The sequence below is a fragment of the Balaenoptera borealis genome, assembly GCF_965194805.1.
Source record: "Balaenoptera borealis genome assembly, chromosome: 1".
Taxonomy (NCBI): Eukaryota; Metazoa; Chordata; class Mammalia; order Artiodactyla; family Balaenopteridae; genus Balaenoptera; species Balaenoptera borealis.
In genome coordinates, this window is record NC_138860.1 from 78,533,516 (window position 1) to 78,558,287 (window position 24,772).

At 37.3% G+C, this 24,772-nt stretch overlaps 1 protein-coding gene and 1 pseudogene across 2 annotated transcripts in view; both read left to right on the forward strand.

Moving 5' to 3' along the window:
• LOC309635613 (olfactory receptor 10J5-like) overlaps positions 1-11,671 on the forward strand; it is a 33,005-nt gene extending 21,334 nt beyond the window's left edge. The window contains 3 exon segments of the mRNA XM_082407109.1: positions 1-487; positions 490-1,886; positions 9,169-11,671. Of these exon segments, the coding sequence (XP_082263235.1) occupies positions 1-487; positions 490-617 (615 nt within the window). The 3' untranslated portion in view covers positions 618-1,886; positions 9,169-11,671.
• Positions 11,672-11,674: 3 nt separating this feature from the next.
• On the forward strand, positions 11,675-24,309 carry LOC309635909 (ATP synthase subunit ATP5MJ, mitochondrial pseudogene; annotated as a pseudogene). The gene has a single exon. The product of its transcript is annotated as an ATP synthase subunit ATP5MJ, mitochondrial pseudogene (transcript).
• The last annotated feature ends 463 nt before the right edge of the window (positions 24,310-24,772 follow it).

Sequence of the window (24,772 nt, forward strand, 5' to 3'; positions counted from 1 at the left end):
GGCTGTGCAACCCAGATGTTCTTTTCTGTCATCTTGGCCACTAATAATGGCTTCTTGATCACAGCTATGGGCTGTGACTGCTATGTGGCCATCTGCAAGCTCCTGAGGTACACAGTCCTCATGAACAAAGGAGTGTGTGCTAGGTTAGTCTGTGTGTCCTTTGCCACTGGTCTGGTTATGGCAGTTCTCCATATAATGGCCATGTTCAATTTGCCCTTCTGTGGCATTTACCCAGTCATGAAACTTTCTTGCATTGATATCCCTATCAATGAGATTATCAATTATGGTGTAAGTTCATATGTGATTTTTGTTCCTGTGGGCCTGTTCTTCACCTCCTATATCCTCATTATCTCTTCCATCCTTAAGATACCTACAACCAAGGGCTGGAAGAAGAGCTTTGCCACATGTGCCTCCCACCTCACTGTGGTCATGGTCCACTATGGCTGTGCCTCCATTGCCTACCTCAAGCCCAAGTCAGAAAATGCAAATAAAAAGATCTTCTTCTCTCTGTGACCTACACCATCATCACTCCTCTGCTGAACCCTGTTGTTTACAGTCTGAGGAACAAGGAGGTCAAGGATGCCCTACGCAGAGCTGTGGGCAAAAACATTTCTTAACAGATTGAATTATTTTGTCAGGAGACCTTTGGTCCAGTATAATGTGTGTCTACTCACAAACATGCCATGATTCACAAGTTCATCAAATACAATGTTTGTGGAGAATAATGTCAAAGAGTTGAAATGCTTTTCCTTCTCATGCTCTAAGGGCAAAGCAGAAAGCAAGATTTTTGCTCTGTCAAATTTTGTTACCAGATACAAGAATCATTCCAAGCCAGATTAAGACTACTTGTTTCTGTGCCTGAGGAGTTCTGCTTGCAAACCTCTTTTGGCCCTCACTTTACCTGGATCCTCCCAGACAGTCAAATCCTTGACCTAGTCTGGTAAGGAGAAGTGGAGAAGAGACAGTTGGAACAGATGTGAAAGGGGTCTTAGGAAATGAAGCTGCAGAGAAAGCCTGAAGATGGCTTTCATTCTCAGAAGTTAAATCACTTGCCCCGTAACAGTCATTTCAGAAACAATTTTCTTAATTCTTGCTGATTGAAGAATGAACAGCCTCAGCAAAAAGGGTCATTTCTTTCATTATCCAGCCATGTTAGCTCCTTAGCTAGTATTCATTTCTGTGTGTCTCCCTTCCTTCTTTGCAATCAAGGCAAACATCTCTGTCGTTCCTAGAGGCTAAGCTGGGAGAGAATGTGTTGGTGGCTGTTCTCTGTAACTGCACTTTAATACAGATGTACTTTTTATAAACACACTTCTTTTTTCAACCTATGGAAGCCTTTCAGATTTAAAACTTCTATGTAGTAACTGCAGTTGCATTGAAGTAGTTGTCTTAGATACTGGTTATTCTGATTGCAGAGTCTAAGGCAAATGTCATTGAATTCCCTTCTATCAGCAACAGTGCAAAGCCATCCTTCTCCCAATACAATTTATATCAAAATAAGCATATTCATGCTACGTTATTTTATATCCTCAGTGAGGAAGGTTGTGGGAATATTTTTTTTAATACACTTTTCTTTTTTTAAATTTATTTAATTTATTTATTTTTGGCTGCCTTGGGTCTTCGTTGTTGCACGCGGGCTTTCTCTACTTGGTGTGAGTGGAGGCTACTCTTCATTTCGGCGCGCGGGCTTCTCATTGCGGTGGCTTCTCTTGTTGAGGAGCACGGGATCTAGAGCACAGGCTTCAGTAGTTGTAGCGTGTGGGCTCAGACTGCCTTGCAGTCTCTAGAGCACAGGCTCAGTAGTTGTGGCGCGTGGGCTTAGTTGCTCAGCGGCAGGTGGGATCTTCTTGGACCAGGGCTCGAAACCGTGTCCCCTGCCTTGACAGGTGGATTCTTTTTTTTTTTTTTTAAACATCTTTATTGAAGTATAATTGCTTCACAATGGTGTGTTAGTTTCTGCTTTATAACAAAGTGAATCAGTTACGCATATACACACGTTCCCATATCTCCTCCCTCCTGCATCTCCCTCCCTTCCACCCTCCCCATCCCACCTCCCCAGGTGGTCACAAAGCACAGAGCTGATCTCCCTGTGCTATGTGGCTACTTCCCACTAGCTATCTATTTTACATTTGGTAGTGTATATATGTCCATGACTCTCTCTCACCCTGTCACATCTCGCCCCTCCCCCTCCCCATTTCCTCAAGTCCATTCTTTATTAGGTCTGTGTCTTTATTCCCATCTTGCCACTAGGTTCTTCATGACCTTTTTTTTTTTTTCCTTTAGATTCCATATATATGTGTTAGCATACTGTATTTGTTTTTCTCTTTCTGACTTACTTCACTCTGTATGACAGACTCTAACTCCATCCACCTCATTACAAATACCTCCATTTCATTTCTTTTTATGGCTGAGTAATATTCCATTGTATATATGTGCCACATCTTCTTTATCCATTCATCCAATGATGGACAATTAGGTTGCTTCCATGTCCTGGCTATTGTAAATAGAGCTGCAATGAACATTTTGGTACATGACTCTTTTTGAATTATGGTTTTCTCAGGGTATATGCCCAGTAGTGGGATTGCTGGGTCGTATGGTAGTTCTATTTGTAGTTTTTTAAGGAACCTCCATCCTGTTCTCCATAGTGGCTGTATCAATTTACATTCCCACCAACAGTGCAAGAGTGTTCCCTTTTCTCCACAACCTCTCCAGCATTTATTGTTTCTAGATTTTTTGATGATGGCCATTCTGACCGGTGTGAGATGATACGTCATTGTAGTTTTGAGTTGCATTTCTCTAATGATTAATGATGTTGAGCATTCTTTCATGTGTTTGTTGGCAATCTGTATATCTTCTTTGGAGAAATGTCTATTTAGGTCTTCTGCCCATTTTTGGATTGGGTTGTTTGTTTTTTTGTTATTGAGCTGCATGAGCTGCTTGTAAATCTTGGAGATTAATCCTTTGTCAGTTGCTTCATTTGCAAATATTTACTCCCATTCTGAGGGTTGTCTTTTGGTCTTGTTTATGGTTTCCTTTGCTGTGCAAAAGCTTTTAAGTTTCATTAGCTCCCATTTGTTTATTTGTGTTTTTATTTCCATTCTCTAGGAGCTGGGTCAAAAAGTATCTTGCTGTGATGTATGTCATAGAGTGTTCTGTCTATGTTTTCCTCTAAGAGTTTGATAGTGTCTGGCTTTACACTTAGGTCTTTAATCCATTTTGAGTTTATTTTTGTTTATGGTGTCAGGGAGTGTTCTAATTTCATACTTTTACATGTACCTGTCCAATTTTCCCAGCACCACTTATTGAAGAGGCTGTCTTTTCTCCACTGTATATGCTTGCTTCCTTTATCAAAGTTAAGGTGACCATATCTCTGGGCTTTCTATCCTGTTCCATTGATCTATATTTCTGTTTTTGTGCCAGTACCAAACTGTCTTGATTACTGTAGCTTTGTAATATAGTCTGAAGTCAGGGAGCCTGATTCCTCCAGCTCCATTTTTCGTTCTCAAGATTGCTTTGGCTATTCAGGGTCTTTTTTGTCTCCATACAAACTGTGAAATTTTTTGTTCTAGTTCTGTGAAAAATGCCAGTGGTAGTTTGATAGGGATTGCATTGAATCTGTAGATTGCTTTGGGTAGTAGAGTCATTTTCACAATGTTGATTCTTCCAATCCAAGAACACAGTTTATCTCTCCATCTATTTGTATCATCTTTAATTTCTTTCATCAGTGTCCTATAATTTTCTGCATACAGGTCTTTTGTCTCCTTAGGTAGGTTTATTCCTAGATATTTTATTATTTTTGTTGCAATGGTAAATGGGAGTGTTTTCTGAATTTCACTTTCAGATTTTTCATCATTAGTATATAGGAATGCAAGAGATTTCTGTGCATTAATTTTGTATCCTGCTACTTTACCAAATTCATTGATTAGCTCTAGTAGTTTTCTGGTGGCAGTTTTAGGATTCTCTATGTATAGTATCATGTCATCTGCAAAGAGTGACAGCTTAAATTCTTCTTTTCCGATTTGGATTCCTTTTATTTCTTTTTCTTCTCTGATTGCTGTGGCTAACACTTCCAATACTATGTTGAATAATAGTGGTGAGAGTGGGCAACCTTGTCTTGTTCCTGATCTTAGTGGAAATGGTTTCAGTTTTTCACCATTGAGGACAATGTTGGCTGTGGGTTTGTCATATATGGCCTTTATTATATTGAGGAAAGTTCCCTCTATGCCTACTTTCTGCAGGGCTTTTATCATAAATGGGTGTTGAATTTTGTCGAAAGCTTTCTCTGCATCTATTGAGATGATCATATGGTTTTTCTCCTTCAATTTGTTAATATGATGTATCACGTTGATTGATTTGCCTATACTGAAGAATCCTTGCATTCCTGGGATAAACCCCACTTGATCATGGTGTATAATCCTTTTAATGTGCTGTTGGATTCTGTTTGCTAGTATTTTGTTGAGGATTTTTGCATCTATGTTCATCAGTGCTATTGGCCTGTAGTTTTCTTTCTTTGTGACATCTTTGTCTGGTTTTGGTATCAGGGTGATGGTGGCCTCATAGAATGAGTTGGGGAGTGTTCCTCCCTTTGCAATATTTTGGAAGAGTTTGAGAAGGATAGGTGTTAACTCTTCTCTAAATGTTTGATAGAATTCACCTGTGAAGCCATCTGGTCCTGGGCTTTTGTTTGTTGGAAGGTTTTCAATCACAGTTTCAATTTCAGTGCTTGTTATTGGTCTGTTCATATTTTCTATTTCTTCCTGCTTCAGTCTCGGCAGGTTGTGCATTTCTAAGAATCTGTCCATTTCTTCCAGGTTGTCCATTTTATTGGCATAGAGTTGCTTGTAGTAATCTCTCATGATCATTTGTATTTCTGCAGTGTCAGTGGTTACTTCTCCTTTTCCATTTCTAATTCTATTGATTTGAGTCTTCCCCCTTTTTCTCTTGATGAGTCTGGCTAATGGTTTATCAATTTTGTTTATCTTGTCGAAGAACCAGCTTTTAGCTTCATTGATTTTTGCTATTGTTTCCTTCATTTCTTTTTCATTTATTTCTGATCTGATCTTTATGATTTCTTTCCTTCTGCTAGCTTTGGGGTTTTTTTGCTCTTCTTTCTCTAACTGCTTTAGGTGCAAGGTTAGGTTGTTTATTCGAGATGTTTCCTGTTTCTTGATGTAGGCTTGTATTGCTATAAACTTCCCTCTTAGCACTGCTTTTGCTGCATCCCATAGGTTTTGGGTCGTCGTGTCTCCATTGTCATTTGTTTCTAGGTATTTTTTGATTTCCCCTTTGATTTCTTCAGTGATCACTTCGTTATTAAGTAGTGTATTGTGTAGCCTCCATGTGTTTGTATTTTTTACAGATCTTTTCCTGTAATTGATATCTAGTCTCATAGCGTTGTGGTCGGAAAAGATACTTGATACGATTTCAATTTTCTTAAATTTACCAAGGCTTGATTTGTGACCCAAGATATGATCTATCCTGGAGAATGTTCCATGAGCACTTGAGAAAAATGTGTATTCTGTTGTTTTTGGGTGGAATGTCCTATAAATATCAATTAAGTCCATCTTGTTTAATGTATCATTTAAAGCTTGTGTTTCCTTATTTATTTTCATTTTGGATGATCTGTCCATTGGTGAAAGTGGGGTGTTAAAGTCCCCTACTATGATTGTGTTACTGTCGATTTCACCTTTTATGGCTGTTAGTATTTTCCTTATGTATTGAGGTGCTCCAATGTTGGGTGCATAAATATTTACAATTGTTATACCTTCCTCTTGGATCGATCCCTTGATCATTATATAGTGTCCTTCTTTGTCTCTTGTAATAGTCTTTATTTTAAAGTCTATTTCGTCTGATATGAGAATTGCTACTCCAGCTTTATTTTGATTTCCATTTGCATGGAATATCTTTTTCCATCCCCTCACTTTCAGTCTGTATGTGTCTCTAGGTCTGAAGTGGGTCTCTTGTAGACAGCATATATATGGGTCTTGCTTTTGTATCCATTCAGCCAGTCTGTGTCTTTCGGTGGGAGCATTTAATCCATTTACATTTAAGGTAATTATTGATATGTATGTTCCTATTCCCATTTTCTTAAATATTTTGTGTCTGTTATTGTAGGTGTTTTCCTTCTCTTGTGTTTCTTGCCTAGAGAAGTTCCTTTAGCATTTGTTGTAAAGCTGGTTTGGTGGTGCTGAACTCTCTCAGCTTTTGCTTGTCTGTAAGGTTTTTAATTTCTCCATCAAATTTGAATGAGATCCTTGCTGGGTAGAGTAACCTTGGTTGTAGGTTTTTCTCCTTCATGACTTTAAGTATATTCTGCCACTCCCTTCTGGCTTGCAGAGTTTCTGCTGAAAGATCAGCTGTTCACCTTGTGGGGATTCCCTTGTGTGTTATTTGTTGTTTTTCCCTTGCTGCTTTTAATATGTTTTCTTTATATTTAATTTTTGATAGTTTGATTAATATGTGTCTTGGTGTGTTTCTCCTTGGATTTATCCTGTATGGGACTCTCTGTGTTTTCAGGACTTGATTAACTATTTCCTTTCCCATGTTAGGGAAGTTTTCAGCTATAATCTCTTCAAATATTTTCTCAGTCCCTTTCTTTTTCTCTTCTTCTTCTGGGACCCCTATAATTCAAATGTTGGTGCGTTTAATGTTGTCCCAGAGGTCTCTGAGACTGTCCTCAGTTCTTTTCATTCTTTTTTCTTTATTCTGTTCCGCAGCAGTGAATTCCACCATTCTGTCTTCCAGGTCACTTATCCGTTCTTCTGCCTCAGTTATTCTGCTATTGATCCCGTCTAGAGTATTTTTAATTTCATTTATTGTGTTTTTCATCATTGCCTGATTCCTCTTTTGTTCTTCTACATCCTTCTTAAATGTTTCTTGCATTTTGTCTATTCTATTTCCAAGATTTTGGATCATCTTTACTATCATTATTCTGTATTCTTTTTCAGGTAGACTGCCTATTTCCTCCTCATTTGTTAGGTCTGGTGTGTTTTGACCCTGCTCCTTCACCTGCTGTGTGGTTTTTTCTCTTCTCATTTTGCTTATCTTACTGTGTTTGGGGTCTCCTTTTCACAGGCTGCATGTTCGTAGTTCCCGTTGTTTTTGGTATCTGTCCCCAGTGGCTAAGGTTGGTTCAGTGGGTTGTGTAGGCTTCCTGGTGGAGGGGACTAGTGCCTGTGTTCTGGTGGATGAGGTTGGATCTTGTCTTTCTGGTGGGCACGTCCACAGTGTGTTTTGGGGTGTCTGTGGCCTTATTATGATTTTAGGCAGCCTCTCAACTCATGGATGGGGCTGTGTTCCTGTCTTGCTAGTTGTTTGGCATAGGGTGTCCAGCCCTGTAGCTTGCTGGTCGTTGAGTGAAGCTGGGTCTTGATGTTGAGATGGAGATCTCTGAGAGATTTTCGCCGTTTGGTATTATGTGGAGCTGGGAGGTCTCTTGTGGACCAGTGTCCTGAAGTTGGCTCTCCCACCTCAGAGGCACAGCCCTGATGCCTGGCTGGAGCACCAAGAGCCTTTCATCCACACGGCTCAGAATAAAAGGGAGAAAAAAATGTAAAGAAAGCAAGAAAGAGGATAAAATAAAATAAAATAAAGCTCTTATATTAAAAAATAAGAAAAAAAATTATTAAGAATAAATGTATTTAGAAAAAAAATTTTTTTAATTTTTAAAAATAGATTTATTAATTTTTTATAGTAAAAAATAAGAAAAAAATTATTAAGAAAAAAATTTATTAAAAAAATTTTTAATTTTTATAAATAAAAAATATGAAAAAACTAATTTAAAAAATTTTTTTAATTTCTAAAAGTAGAAAATAAGGAAAAATTATTAAGAAAACATTTATTAGGAAAAAAAAATTTTTAAGTAAAAAAAAAACAAACAAAAAAAAACACGGACGGACCTAACCCTAGGACTAATGGTGAAAGCAAGGCTATACAGACAAAATCTCACCCAGAAGCATACACATATACACTCACAAAAAAAGGAAAAGGGGAAAAATTAATATATCCTGTTCCCAAAGTCCACCTCTTGAATTTGGGATGATTCGTTGTCTATTCAGGTATTCAACAGATGCAGGCACATCAAGTTGTTTGTGGAGCTTTAATCCGCTGCTTCTGAGGCTGCTGGGAGAGAGTTCCCTTTCTCTTCTTTGTTCGTACAGCTCCTGGGGTTCAGCTTTGGATTTGGACCCGCCTCTGCATGTAGGTCGCCTGAGGGCGTCTGTTCCCTGCCCAGACAGAACGGGGTTAAAGGAGCAGCTGCTTCGGGGGCTCTGGCTCACTCAGGCCGGGGGGAGGGAGGGGTATGGCGGAGGCAGGGCGAGCCTGCGGCGTCAGAGGCGTCGTGACGTTGCAGCAGCCTGAGGCGCGCCGTGTGTTCTCCCGGCAAAGTTGTCCCTGGATCACGGGACCCTGGCAGTGGCGAGCTGCACAGGCTCCCGGGAGGGGCGGTGTGGAGAGTGACCTGTGCTTGCACACAGGCTTCTTGGTGGTGGCAGCAGCAGCCTTAGCGTCTCCTGCCTGTCTCTGGGGTCCGCGCTGATAACCGCGGCTCGCGCCCGTCTCTGGAGTTCATTTAGGCGGAGCTCTGAATCCCCTCTCCTTGCGTGCCGCAAAACAAAGAGGCAAGAAAAAGTCTCTTGCCTCTTCAGCAGCTGCAGACTTTTTCTCGGACTCCCTCCCGGCTAGCACCGAAGCCCGAGCCTCAGCTCCCAGCCCCCGCCCGCCCTGGCGGCTGAGCAGACAGGCCTCTCGGGCTGGTGAGCGCTGCTCGGCGCCGAGCCTCCATGCAGGAATCTCTCCGCCTTGCCCTCCGCACCCCTGTGGCTGCGCTCTCCTCCGTGGCTCCGACGCTTCCCCCCTCTGCCACCCGCAGTCTCTGCCCACGAAGGGGCTTCCTAGTGTGTGGAAACCTTTCCTCCTTCACAGCTCCCTCTCACTGGTGCAGGTCCCTTCCCTATTCTTTTGTCTCTGTTATTTCTTTTTTCTTTTGCCCTACCCAAGTACGTGGGGAGTTTCTTGCCTTTTGGGAGGTCTGACGTCTTCTGCCAGCGTTCAGTGGGAGTTCTGTAGGAGCAGTTCCACGTGTAGATGTATTTCTACTGTATCTGTGGGAAGGAAGGTGATCTCCGCATCTTACTCTTCCGCCATCTTGCCCTCAAGTCTCGACAGGTGGATTCTTAACCACTGCGCCACCAGGGAAGTCCATGTGGCAATATTTTTTGTGGATCTTACTACTAGTTTATCTCTGCTCTGCGACAGAGCTGGAAGATACCAAGAGACACTGATATGGCAACATGTCTTTTCACACACTTCCATTGTGATTCCATCCCCAGGTCAGTTCCTGTCCCTTACTTTCCAGTTTTATTTTTCTGTTCTGAACCACAGAAATAGTATTGCTGCGTCTTCCAGGTGACCTGTAATTTACTCTCTGTTCCACAGATCCCGATGTGAGGAGGTCAACAGGGCTGGGGTTCTTTGTCCAGTGTCCCTCGTGGCATGCTCTCACAGTTGGGTGACATCATAGCTGATGTCAGAGTCTCCGTGATAAACATCACTGGGTATCCCTCTAGGAGAGGTATCTCAACCTGAGGTTCATAGCGCCTTGAGGAGTAGTGTTTGGAAGGGCTTAGAGGGGTTTTGAACTTTATGGAATTATTTACTAGATTTTGTGCACAAGTATGAATGTGTAATTTCCATCATATTCTCAAAGAATTTTCTCTAGTATAAGTATTTCTTCCCTTAAATCCTAGCAGAAATATACCACAGAATCCAATTTTCTTCTTTTATAGATCATTTGCTTCCATAATTTCCTTAAACTGTCTTAGAGAAGCACTCTTTGACCCTGTCCACTTTTGCCTATGTGGGCACTGCTATTTTTCATTAAGTTGGGGAAATAGAAGGTGTGTGTCGTTCTCAGCTGGGAGGCTGAGGGATAATGGGGGGTGGAGAGATATCAGAAGGCACATGTGGTTTTCTGTGTTGAAAGTTTTCTGGACTTCTCCCATCCCGTCCCCTCCATTCCCTAAGTGTTTAAACATCATTCTTGGCCCTCCCCCTCACACCTCATGCATGAGTGAATTACCCACTAATGTTAGTTGTTTTACACACTTTGCATGACTTTAGACTCACTGGAGGAAGCAGCTCCTACAGGAGAAGTGCAACAAATAGTACAAGAGTGGGTAGGCCTGTGTGGTCTCATATCCTTCCAGTAGGATGAATCAGGAACAGTGAATCGTTTTACTGCTCTCTCCTGTAATTATGCATGTTACTTAGATTGCTGGCTAATGTGGGGGCTATTTTCATTATCTTCTTTCTTTTTGTTATAATTCTCCAATGTCTCGCTCTACCCATATTTCTTCATCTTGCTTCTCTTGTGCATTGCAAATACCTCTTTTCTTTTTGCAGTTTTTTTTTTGTTTATCTCTTCTGTGCATCAGAAAAATAACCATAATATCAGTTATTTATTCAGTCTATGTGTATTTCTCAAGCACTGTGTGTTAAGCAGTTAACTAGCTGTGGGGTTACAGTAACGAGTAATGCAGGGACTCTGTTTCAAGTTATCCACAGTCCGATGGGGAAGACAGACAAAATAGCAAAGAATACCAAAACTTGCTATAGGCATACCTACAGGATTGTTGTTTGGGGTCAGAAGTGTTGTGCAAAAAAGAGAACTGGTCAAATCTATTTAGAAGGTCAGAAAATAATTCAGAGAGGTGATATTTAATTAACTTTTTGTGGCATTGGGTCAGTTGAAGTCTGGGAGGGATGAGGGAGGACAATCAAGGGAAAGAAAAGAGCCTGAGCAGAGACACACAAGCCTGAAAAAGCTAGATGTACTAGCAGGTGGGTATTATTCATCTCTGTATGCCCATTGCTGTATTGAATATTATCTTGACAAATAATAGGTACTTAATATACCTTTGGAAAGATGAATGTGTGAACAAATATTCAGTATAAGATCTTGTCCAGGAATTTCCAGTTTTTTGTTTGGATAGACATATCATATCATATTCCCTCTGCCTGCCATATAGACTTCCCTCACCTAAAGTAAACTAACAGAAAATGACAAAGTAGAGGTGACAGTCTTGGGAGTATAGTTGAAATTACTTTTCCCAATTGCAGGATTGCCTATAAGCTGTTCTCACTTGCTCCATAAGCTCAGTTGACATTCATGCATTTTTGTTAATTAGTCACTTAAAACTGGGCTGGAGGAAAAAATTCCTTCTTTGGAAGGAAACTGGATTAATACTACGTTAGTATGTTTTATCCATAACCAGAAAAATAACAGACTTGAAACTGATTGCTTGATAGCTTGATATATAAAACCAAGAGTTAAGATAGTTTCATACTTAACATTTTAGAAAAAAAAATGTGAAACAGCCTATTACGGATCTTAAACATTCTGAAATAGGATTTTCACAGTGTTGACTTTGTAGCTTCCCTAGAGAAAAACCAGTTTCACCTGATATCCTTTCACACTCCCTACTTGCAATGCATGATGGATTAGAGAATATAGTTGCAGCCCTACCAACAATAAGTAGAATAAAACATTTTCTTAATGAGTGTAAATGTTTCCAGGAGGAGAGAGGAGGGAGGTAGGCAGGAGGGATAAAATTAAGCCATATTAAGACAGGAAGTAAGTGACCCACAGGGCTTAATGTTTAAAAAGGCATATTTAAAAGTTGCAAGATCCCAGATCAGTTTTGATGCTGCTGCTGAATGAAGTATGTACACATGTGTGATAGCGTATGTGTTCGTGTGTGTGTGTGTAAGTATGCACGTATATTTTTATGAGGGGAGAGATAACATTTGGGAGTTTTAGATGTGATGAATGCCATGGTCAAAGGTATTGATAATAATGTTTTATTTGAATTATTTTACAACTATTCCTAATATTTATGTAACTCTTTACAGTTCACAAAGGTCTTTCACATTCATGACCTCATTTGATACTAACAGCACTGTGTAAGATAAATATTACTACCTCATTTTTAGAGAAATACACTGGGGGTAGATTAAGGGACATTCCTAAGGGCACATACACCATTAGAGATAGAAGTAGGACTAAAAATGGAGCCTCGATTACAGATCTATTAATCCTAAATTCCATGCTCTTTCTGTTACTCCATCCATATGTACAAACACACACACACGCTCACACACACAATTTATTCTAATCAGGGAATAAGGTATGATGAATGAGTAAACTTTATGTTTTAGAAGCTGGAGCTTCATTTCAGTCAGTATTGATAGACTTTTCCTGAAATGTTCTGTTTTCATTCCTGCCTTTGTAAACAAAGTATATTGAACCTCATGAATATATTTCTTTAAATGTTTACCATAAGCATTTAAATTTACCTTGTTTTGTGGTTCATTTATATCGTCGGTTGAAACTGAGCTTATGTTAGAGTCTTTGAGTTAACAAAGAGTTAAATGACCCACATATTACAGTATTTTGTGAATTTTGTGTTAGCATTGTATGATTTCTGACTTTTTAAATGATTCATTTTGTTACATCAACAAATATGACATGCATATCCACTCTGAGTATCAGGCACTGGGTTAGGCACTAGATGCAGAGATAAGACCTGAGCCTTGCTCTTGAGTAGCTCACAATCTGCTTGCAGCCGATTTCAATACAGTGTGATTAGTGCTATACACAGAGTACTGTGTAACCCCAAAGAAGAAAATGACATGACTCTGTTGGTGATTTCATCCATTCATGTATTGGAAGATTCAGGTCAAGGTGAATGAATTTATCAAGTCCAAACACTGTGCTGTAGGGAGACTTCCTGACATTGTGCCTACTCAAAGATAGCAAGTGCACCAAGATTAATGAATCCAAGTGTTTCTATAATGTACCCTCCACAATGCCCAGTATACAATTAAATGCTCAACATTGGAATAAACAGAAAAATATGACCCATAATCAAGAGAAAGATAGTCTATATAAGTTAACCTTAAAATGGCCCAAATTAGTAGTCAGGGACTTAAAAGCAGGTAGTGTACATAGGTTCAAAGATTTACAGGAAACCATGCTCTTAACGAACAAACAGGTGTGGATCTCAGTTAAGAAATGAGAGCTGTAATAAGAAAGAAATAGAATTTATAGAACTGAAAGTTAAAATATTTGAAATGAAAAATTTACTAATCTTCTCAACAGCAAATTGTAGTTGGTAAAAGACAGGGTCAATTAACTTGAAGATCAAATTCAATAATTTCTATTGATCTAAGAACAGAAAAGAAATGAATGAAAAGTCTCAATGATTCATGCAACAGTACAAGAAGTCTAATGTACATGTAATTGGAGCCTCAGAGAGTAGAATGTGTCACACAAATATCTGGAGATTCATTGGCCAAATTAGTGAGAAATATAAACTTACAGATCCAAGAATCTCAGTGAATCTCAAAACAGGATAAATAAAAAGAATCAAATCTATGTACATCAGAGCTGAATCCTTAAAAACCAAAGGTAAAGAAATCTTGAAAGTCACCAGGTTAAAGTGTTAAATTACATATAAGGGAACAATGATAATAATTTCACTGACTTCTAATCAAAAACAATGGAGACCAGAAAACGGTGAGTGACATTTTTAATGTTAAGTCAGAATTCTATATCCAGTAAAAAATATCATTCAAAAATTACATATATATGTGAAATATATGTGAAATAAAGATATTTTCAGTTAAGTGAAAATTGAGATAATTATACACTACCAGAAATGCTAAAGGAACTTCTTAAGGCTGAAGGGATATGACACCAGATGCAAACTATAGATATATAAAGAGGAATGAAGATCACTATAGATATATAAAGAGGAATGAAGATATGTTAATATGTGAGTAACCAAAGGTATCTTGTTTTTCTTTCAGTTGTTTTAAAGAATATATTATGATTTAAAGAAAGTATTATGATGTAGTATTGTGAGGCTTATAACATATATAGATGTCATATACATGACAACTATAGCATAAAGAAAGAGGTAAATATAACTATATTGTTATGAGATGCCTTTGTTTAACAAGAAGTGGTACAATTTTAACTAAGAAAGATTGTAATAAGTTAAGAATGCATACCCATAGAACAGTAATGAAAAGAATAATGCAATGAGATATACCTATGAAGGCAGTACAGAAATAAAATAGAATATTAAAAATATTTAAGTATTTTAATATTTAAGAAGTATATTAATATTTAAGAAGGAATAAAGGAACAGAGGAACAGCTAACAAATGAGACAAATAGAAAAAATAGTAAAAGAGTAGACTGAAATTCAATAGTATTAAGAACTGTATTCAACCTAGGTATATGGTTGACCCTTCAGTGATGTGGGTGTTAAGGGTGTTCACAACACGCCCCTCCCACCCCCGTCCCAACAGTCAAAAATCCACATATAACTTTACAGTTGTCACTTTGTATCTATGGTTCTGCATTTGTGAATTCAACCAACCTCGGATTGTAAACATAGTAATATATGTATTGAAAAAAATCCATCTATAAGTATACCTGTGCAGTTCAAACCTGTGTTGTTCAAGGGTCAACTGTACTAAACATGTCACTGAAAAGGCAGATGTTGTCAGAATGGATAAAAACAAGCAAGACTCAACTATACACTATTTAAAAGAGAAATTTGACAAAAATACACAGATAAATTGAAAGAAAAAGTGTAGGGAAAGATATACCATGCAAACTCTAATTGTACTGAAGGGGTTATACCTTCTAGAACTTCTTTAGCAATTTCTGGTAGTGTAGAAATTATCCCAATTTTCACTTATCTTAAAATGCCTTTACTTTCAACTTCATTTTTCATTAATATCAGACAAAGTACATTTCAAAGCAAGAAATATTACCATAAATAAAATAGGGAGATTTTATTAAAATAAAAAGCTAATTCATCAGTAAGACATGACAATCTTAAATATACATGCTCCTAGTAATAGAGTTCTAAAATAAATAAAACAAAAACTAAGTTAAAGAGAGAAATAGATAAATTTACAATTCTGATTGGGGACTTCAATACTTGCTTAGCAATTGATTGAATGAGTAGACAGTAAATAAGCATATAAAACAGCTGTTCCACGTTTTAGTAAGTTTGACCTTTTGATATTTATAGGACCTTCTAACCAACAACAGCAGAATACACTCTTTTTTCAAGTGCACATGGAAGCAAGAGTGGACATATGAATCATAAGACTCAATATATTTATAAGGATTGGAATCATAAAAAGTATGTTCTCTGACCATAGTGGAATTCAATTCTAAATCAAACAAAAAAAATCTGGGAAAAACATTTGGAAATTAACACACAGCCTAAAAACTGATGGGTTAAATAATAGATTATAAGGGAAATTGGAAAATATTTGGAATTGAATAGAAATTAAGATGTAAGATATTAAAACTTGTGAGATTCAGCTAAAGTAGTGCTTAGAAAATATGATTGCTTAGTGTAAAAAGAAGTGTTATCAGTCATGGTCCATTCAGGAGATAGAAATCACACAGCAATTTGAATAATGAAATTTAATATAATGGATTAATTGTAACATGGGATTACTGTTGGTTCAGTGATGTGTGGGGTCACAAATGGCCAGGTGACAGTCTCACCTTCTAATTAAATTTAATTATTTCTGTTCCATTCCCTCGTTAGAAATATTTTGCCCATGAGGACTAAGACCAGTGGATCTAAGGTTGCTGGGACAGGAAGAAAAATCCTGCTAGTTAGTTATTAAGTGAAATGGGAGTAAAAGAAACCATTACCACTTCCACCCCTTAACTACTGGACACATGAATTCTGGCTCTGTAATTGTCCGATTCAGAACATACACTGATTTAAAACAGAACACTATCATTTTAAGATATCTCAAAACTGGTGGAGTAACTGAGTCATTAGTAAGCCATTCATCTTTCAAATACATCAGCTATTTCTGGATGATGGAATATGCGGTAAGACTAGTTAATTCCATAGGCATGAGTCCATTGCTGTACTTCCTGTATTGTGAAATGAGTTCCTTTACTAGATGCAATGCTATGGGGAATACCATGATGGCATTCTGAGTGTCCACAGGTGGTAGGACTGGCAGAAAGCATTACAGGTAGGGAAAGAAAATCCGTTTTCAGAATTTGTGTCTATTCCAGCAAAGACAGATTTCTGCCCCTTCCATGATGAAAGAGGTCCATTATCATTAACCTGCCACCAGGCTGTTTCTTAACAAGAAGTGATGTCATATTTAGGGTTTATTATTGGTTGCTGCTTTCGGCAGATTGGGTGCTCAACAATGATGTTATCCAGGTCAGCTTTGATAAGGGGAAGTCCATATTGTTGAGCCTAAGTATAGGTTTCATCTCTGCTAACATGGCCATTTTGTTCACGGGAGCCTTTGAACAAACACTAAGGTAGCTGGGGAGAAAGGCTGATTGACATCTACAGTGCATGTCATTTGGTCCACCCGACCCCTATAAGACATCATTTTGATTGATGAGCCATAGTGAGATTTTGGGTACCAAAATGTTAGCATAAATTTGGGGCCAGTGTCAAGTCATCCTTGAAAGGTCTTGGTATTTCCTATTACCCAGTGAGGTCACTCTAGTATATGGGTATAGGTCCCTTTTGGGGAAGGTTTGGTGGAAGATTTACAGTGTGTGTTTGTATTAATGACGCTGGGTACTTCCTCAAGGAGACTTGGCCTCCCTTTCAGTAAAGGGGCTCTTGATCTTTGAATTGACATAGGTTTGGAAACTGGTTGATAGACTGTGATGCTCCACTGTGTTGACTCAAATCAGGTAATAGATGTAGTGTTAGCTCTGGTCTCACACACAGTGGATCAGTTGGTTCAGGGACCTACCTGGTCATTATTTCCTCAGTTCTCTAATGTAAAATTAGAATAGACATGCTCAGTAACTGGTAGAATTCCCCACAGTGGCTCCCTGACATACAGGCCATATGGTAGGAAGTGTTAAGTGGAAACCCCTAGAATTTCCTCCCCCTCTCAAGATAGTAAATGAGAAGTAATATCACATTACTGTGGGAGTTGTAGAGATGAATGGCACCATAAATGACTTGAAAAAGCAGGGGTGATAATACCCATCACATCCCTATTTAATTTCTCCAGTTTGGCCTGTGAATAAGTCAGATGTGTATTGGAGAATGACTATGGGCTATTGTAAACTTAATCAGATTGTGATGCCAGTTGCTGTTGCTGTCCCAGATGTAGTGTTGTTACTGGAGCAAATCCACATAGCATGTCACACTTGGTAAGTAGCTATTGACCTGGATAACTTTTTCTCCATACAAATTTTAAGTACAATCAGAAGCAGTTGCTTTTACCTGGCAGGGCCAGTTTTAGGGCTATGACAATTCTACTGCTCCCTGTCATATAGACCATAGAAATCTTGCTTGTCATGACATTTCATAGAATATCACATGTACTAGTGTATTGATGACATGGTGCAAATTGGATCTGTTGAGCAGAAAGTAGCAATTACTTTGTTGCCTTCATAAGTATGAGAGGGTAAGTTATAATTCTATATCAGTTAAGGCCCAATTAGGCAAATGTCACTTGGTAATTTGAATAAGGAGTTTAATATAAAGAATTAGTAGCTATAACAAGGAACTGGAGCAATAAGATACTGGAAAGCAATTAAGATAATTCTAAAGAATATAAGAATAGCAGATATAAGGAACAGATACTAACCCTAGGGCTAAGATAGGGTATTGTGGGAAATAAATTTTCTCTAGATTTTTTTAGTGATCCTATAAAAACCTCAGTTTCCTAAGCCATGGAAATGCATACACTATCAGAGTAGAAGGTTTGCTTTCTTTTCTCCTAGGAACATTTTACTCCTTACAATGAGGATTAGGTCTGTCACCATTTGTTTCTTTGATGGTGGAGCTAATTGCTCCCATACAATAAGCTTCTTTTATCTCCCCAAGAGCCATAAGGTTACATTTCTGGTAAGGCACCTAAGTTGTAGCATTATCTCTCTGCTTGTTTACATTTCAAAAGGGGTGGAACCTGGAGCCATGAAGAAATTTCTAGGTTGTAAAAGCCATAGACACTCTATTATCTTCTTCCTGGAAAGATTTATTTACATAACAAAAGATTAGAGTAAGGATTCTTTGCATCCTGTCTCCAAGGAGACTCTCTCAGAAGGAGAGAGAGAAAAATAATCTCTTTCCTCTGTATAAATGGAAGACATTTATATTTCTTCATCTCTTGCATACAGAATGGTCTTGCCACTTGTGTAGGATACATTTTCCATCTGTTTCTTATCATATCACTCTGCAGGGTTGCAAATGTGGAGAAACTAATAATTCGATGTTATTCTGACTGTTGATTGTGTGGTGAGCATAATAAGAAATCTGCTCTGATTCAGAAACCTCCTGTGTGCATTCAAGAAAATTTAATAAAGATGAATGTTAAAAACTCAACACAAACCTGAGGAAGAGACAACCCTTCCTGCATAAGGGCTAATATCCAGACCTTATTGGAGAGGGCACAGCATTGACCCGCTGTATGACAGAGACATTGCAATGTGCCATGCTGGGAGAACTTGGTGGAAATCCACACTTTGGAACGTGCCAGAAATCTGCCCTCTAGTGTACTGGGGAAAGCTATTCTGAGGGTAGTGTCTTGCTGGAGACACTTTACTATGCAAAGAAGGATGCTGAGGAAAATTGCTTATTTCTGGGTGCTATTGATTGCCATGCACTGCAGAGCTGGATGTTGGAATATCTGCCCATGTTGCAGGAACTTGGTGCTGGTGAAGCCAAGTCATGCTGAAGAAAACTGCCAAATTGAGCACAATGGAAATGGAAAGTCCCTTCTTCCTGCAGTGTGTCTAATAGTGCTCCGAAATGACAAAGCTTAACATTGTACCAGCTGTCAAGGGCCCAGCTCAGTTTTTTTAGAGCAAGCAATGAAGGCAAATTTTAAGTTGAAGGGCAATAAATTGATAAATGGCACACAAAGAAAAGTGTAACATCAATTATATATTGCTCCTTCCACTCAGGAGGGAGTAACTACTACTTTATTAGTCCTTTCACCATAAAAAAATAATAAAGTGGGAAAAACGTATGAATCATTTGTTTTCAGATTTTAGACAATAGGCAGTGAAAGACTGTGATTCTAGAGAGAATAAAAACACAGAAGTTAAGCTCCATGATTGCCCTGAGCTTTTGCTTAAAGGCTCTTTGAAAAACATGGCATAGGGAAGTAGAGTCTAAGCATGAGCTGAGGAGACAAATGTTGAAATTTAGAGATGGCAATGTGGCTGGAACTTGTGGGGCAGAGTAGCAGAGAAGAAGAAGCTGCACAAAATAAAACCTGCAGAACTATGCATAAGTGTCTCTTGGTCTTTTGCAGAATACTAAGGTATGCATATGTGGAGCCAGGCATTAGAAGGCTGGCATAGAACTATTATGGAAATGTGAGCTAAACAGAGGTTCTGATGTTTACATTTGGCTGTGAGACATTGGTGTTTGACAAAGTAGAGCAGAGAAGCTTAACTGAACGTCCTGGGCCCTCAGTTGAGGCCCTAGTAAGACCATACCTAAGGAATAGAGCCACTCTAACCCTAAAGTAAAGACTGAGTCCTGCCCTATCAAACAGACAGCTCCATCAGGTCAAGCTCAACAGGATCCACAAGTAACCTATACACAACAGAACAATGTTCAATGCTAAAAAATGCAGCACACCACACATAAAATTCAAAATCTCCAGCATTCACTAAAAAACTACTAGGTATATGAAGAAGCAGAAAATGTCACTTATAGTCAGAAAATCAGTCAGAAGAAAGAGATACAGACATGAAAGAGGTGATGGAATTAGCAGGCAAGAATGTAAAACATTTACAAATTTTACATATATATTCAAGGATTAAAAGAAATCATGAATGTAATGAGAAGAATGAAAGATATAAAATAACAAATGTGCCTTCTAGACATAAAAGAAACACATTATCTGCAAAGAACATTTCACTGGATAAGATTAATAGCAGATTAGGAACTGTAGAAGAAAAGATAATTTAACTTGAAGAAAAAGCAATAGAAATTACCCAGAAAGGAAGACATAAATAAAAGATTAGAAACACAGTTTCAGGAACCTGTGGAAAAAAATTCAAACAACCCAATATAAAACCAATTAGAATCCCAGAAGGAAAGAATAGAGAGTGAGGAGTGCAGTAAAAATATTTGGATAAATAACAGCAATACTATTTTAAAACTATAAAAAATTATAAACCCACATAATAGTGAAGGTCAATGAAATGCAAGTAAGAGAAACACACACACACACACACACACACACACAAAACACATACCAAGACACAGCCAAATCACATTGCTGAAACCGATGAAGAAGAGGAAAACATCTTAAAAGCAGCAAGAGAAAAAAATTATGTATAGAGGAGTATAGAAAAAATTCGGACTTCTTGTTAAAAACAATGCAAGTCAGAAGACAATGGAACGATACCTTTAACAAGCTAAACAAAAATGTCTACAAACTTAAAATTTCATATTCAGAGAAAATAGATGTTTTGAGTGTTCATGAAACAATCACCAAAGTAGACCATTTTCTGGGCTTTAAAATAAGTCTTAATAAATATAAGTGGATTAAAATTATATAACATATCTTCCATGATCATGATGGAATTAAATTAGAAATAAATAACAGAAATGAATATGGAAGAATCCACAAATATTAAAAAAATTAAACAACACACTTTTGAATATCTCAGGTCAAAGAAGAAATCACAGGGATAATTGTGACATATTTTAAACTGAATGAAAATGTAAGATATAAAAACTTGTGTGATAGAACTAAAGCCGTTCTTAGAGTTTTATAGCTTTGAATGCTTATATTGGTAAAGAAAAGTCCAGATTCAATGATCAGAGCTTCCACTTTAAGAAGCTTAGAAGGGAAGAGGAAATTAAAACCAAATTGAAAAGAAGAAAATAAATAATAAAGATGAAAACCAAAATGAATTAAATAGAAAACAAAATAAAATAAATGAAACCAAAAACTTTTTAAAAAATAAACAAATTTGATAAACTTCTAGTCAGACTAACCAAGAAAGAAAAGTCACAATTAAAGAGGGTACATTACTACAGATCCTGTATGTTATTAAATGGTTAAGAAAGGAAGATTATGAGAAACTTTGTGTAAGTCACTTCAACCACTTACATGAAGTTGATAAAATCTTTCAAAGTCACAGATGATCAAATTTGACCCAAGAAAAAGTAGAAAATATGAGTGGTCCTGCTTTCCCGGCAGGTCCCATGCAATGCCTGTGCACTCAGTGACCTTTCCGAGTTGTCTGTTGTGAGTTAGGGTGATATGAGATGCTGATACTGTGCCTGAGATGCTTCAAGGCCTTATTAAGAACGTTTGGATCCCCATGATGCCCTACTATACCCAAGTTTACCAGGAGATTTGAGTAGGAATGGGGTTGATGGGTTTCGTCTTTTATAAAATCAGGAGTGCTGATAAAAGAAGTAAAGCCTTGAAAGCTTCTGGTCCAGTGCCTGCTCATGGTCATCATTAACCAGCTTTCTTTAACGGGATGTCAGTCTGGCTGTGTTGTAGGCAGAACACAAACATGAGACATCGTGTTGACTTGTAGCAGTGCTGCTGCCCTTGTGCATGAATAAATGTACCTGTGAGACCCACAAAAAGAAAAGAAAAGAAAAGAAAATATGAGTGGTCCTATTTTTATTAAATAAATTAAATTAAATTTGATTTTTCCCACAAAGAATACTCCAGGCTTCAATGACGTCACTGGTAAATTCTATCAAAGATTTACAGAACTTGTACAAATTCTTCACAAACTTCCAGATTAGAGAGGAAGTGAGTGTGTTTTTCACTTTATGAGGCCAGCTTCCTTCAAATTCAAAACCAGACGGTCTTTACACATAACACACATAAAAAGATAATGAAAGAAAAATATCCCTCATAAACATACTTGCAAAAATCATTAAGAAAATGCTAGTAAATAAGATCTAACAATATGTAAATGGATCATGCACCATGAACAAGTAGGTTTCCTTTTGGTAATAAAAGATGGGTTTAACATTTGAAAATCAATCAATGAAATTCACCATATTCATAATAAAGGAAAAAAATCATATATGATTAACTTGATTGATTCAGAAAAAAATTAGATAATGTTTAGACTCCATTCATGAAAAAAATCTTGGCAATGTAGCAATTGAAGGGAATTTTCTTAACTGACAGCTATTACTGTAATTAATGGTGAAAGACTGAATTTTTTTATCTCTTAGAAAAAGAGTAATGCAAAGGTACATTTTGTCACTTATATTCAATATTGTCCTGTTTCTAACTACGGCAACAAAGTAAGGAAAAGAAATTAAAGGCATTTTAAAAAGGCATTAAAATTGTAAAGGAATAAATATAAATTGTCTTTATTCACATATGGTCTGTTTTTGTTTATAGAAAAATTCTATGGCCATACCACTCTGAATATGCCTGATCTCATCTGTTTATAGAAAAAGCCCAAGAAATTAATAGAAAATGTACTAGAATTAAAAAGTAAATTTAACAAGTTTTCAGAATACAAGACCAACATATACAAATATATTGTATTCTAAATAATAGCAAAAATTAGAAAACAATTTTAAATATCATTAAATGTCATTAAAAATAATACTTAGTGATAACTTTTACAAATATGTGAAGAAGTCTGCACAGAAAACTATACATTATTGCTGAGAGAAATTAAAGAAAGCATGAATAAGTAAAAATATGTATTATGAACATGGATTGGAAGTTTAATATTGTTAACATGTCAATTCCCCCTAAGTTAGTGTATAAATTCAAACAATCTCAACCAAAATTCCTGCATGCTTTGTAAAATAGAAGTTGACAAGTCAGTTTAAAATTTATATGTACATGCAAAAGACCTAGAACAGCCAAAACAATTTTTAAAAAGAAGAAAGGAGAATATAAAGGTTTACCATAAATCTACATTAAACTAAATGCCATGGCTATGGAATAATAAAATACATATGAATCGTTGTAACAGAATGGAGACTATAGAATTATTAGATCCATGCATATAGAGTAAACTACTTTTCAACAATAAGGCTGAAGTATTTCAGTACAAAATGATGATTTTAAATATTTTAAATTGGGTTATCTTTTTATTTTTGAGTTGTAAGAGTTCTTTATATATTTTGGGTACTAGACCCTTATCAGATATGATTTGAAAATAATTTTTTCCCTTCTGTAGGTTGTCTTTTTTAAAATTTAATTTAATTTTATTTTCTAAACATCTTTATTGGAGTATAATTACTTTACAGTATTGTGTTAGTTTCTACTGTATAACAAATTGAATCAGTTATATGTATACATATATCTCCATATCCCCTGTCTTCTGTGTCTCCCTCCCACCCTCCCTATCCCACCCCTCTAGGTGGTCACAAAGCACCGAGGTGATCTCCCTGTGCTATGTAGCTGCTTCCCACTAGCTATCTATTTTACACTTGGTAGTGTATAAAGGTCATTGCTACTCTTTCACTTCGTTCCAGCTTACCCTTCCCCTTCCCCATGTCCTCAAGTCCTTTCCCTACCTCTGTGTCTTTCTTCCTGTCCTGCCCCTAGGTTCATCAGAACTATTTTTTTTTTTAAGATTCCATATATACATGTTAGCATACAGTATTTGTTTTTCTCTCTCTGACTTACTTCACTCTGTATGACAGACTCTAGGTCCATCCACCACACTACAAATAACTCAATTTCGTTTCTTTTTATGGCTGAGTAATATTCCATTGTATATATGTGCCACATCTTCTTTAACCATTCATCTGTCGATGGACACTAAGGTTGCTTCCATGTCCTGACTATTGTAAATAGAGTTGCAATGAACATTGTGGTACATGTCTCTTGTTGAATTATGTTTTTTTCAGGGTATATACCCAGCAGTGGGATTGCTGGGTCATATTATAGTTCTATTTTTAGTTTTTTAAGGAACATGCATACTGTTCTCCATAGTGGCTATATCAATTTACATTCCCACCAAAAATGCAAGAGGATTCCCTTTTCTCCACAACCTCTCCAGCATTTATTGTTTGTAGATTTTTTGATGATGGCCATTCTGACTGGTGTGAGGTGATACCTCATGGTAGTTTTGATTTGCTTTTTTCTAACGATTAGTGATGTTGAGCATCCTTTCATGTGTTTGCTGGCAATCTGTATATCTTCTTTGGAGCAATGTCTATTTAGGTCTTCTGCCCATTTTTGGATTGGGTTGTTTGTTTTTTTGATATTGAGCTGCATGAGCTGCTTGTATACTTTGGAGATTAATTGTCAGTTGCTTTGTTTGCAAATATTTTCTCCCATTCTGAGGGTTGTCTTTTGGTCTTGTTTATGGTTTCCTTTGCTGTGCAAGAGCTTTTAAGTTTCATTAGGTCCCATTTGTTTATTTTTGGTTTTTTTTCCATTTCTCTAGGAGCTGGGTCAAAAAGGGTCTTGCTCTGATTTATGTCAAACAGTGTTCTGCCAGTGTTTTCCTCTAAGAGTTTTATAGTGTCCGGTCTTACATTTAGGTCTTTAATCCATTTTGAGTTTATTTTTGTGTATGGTGTTAAAAAGTGTTCTAATTTCATTCTTTTAGATGTAGCTGTCCAGTTTTCCCAGCACCACTTATTGAAGAGGCTGTCTTTTCTCCATTGTATATGCTTGCCTCCTTTATCAAAGATAAAGTGACCATATGTGCGTTGGTTTATCTCTGGGCTTTCTATCCTGTTCCATTGATTTATATT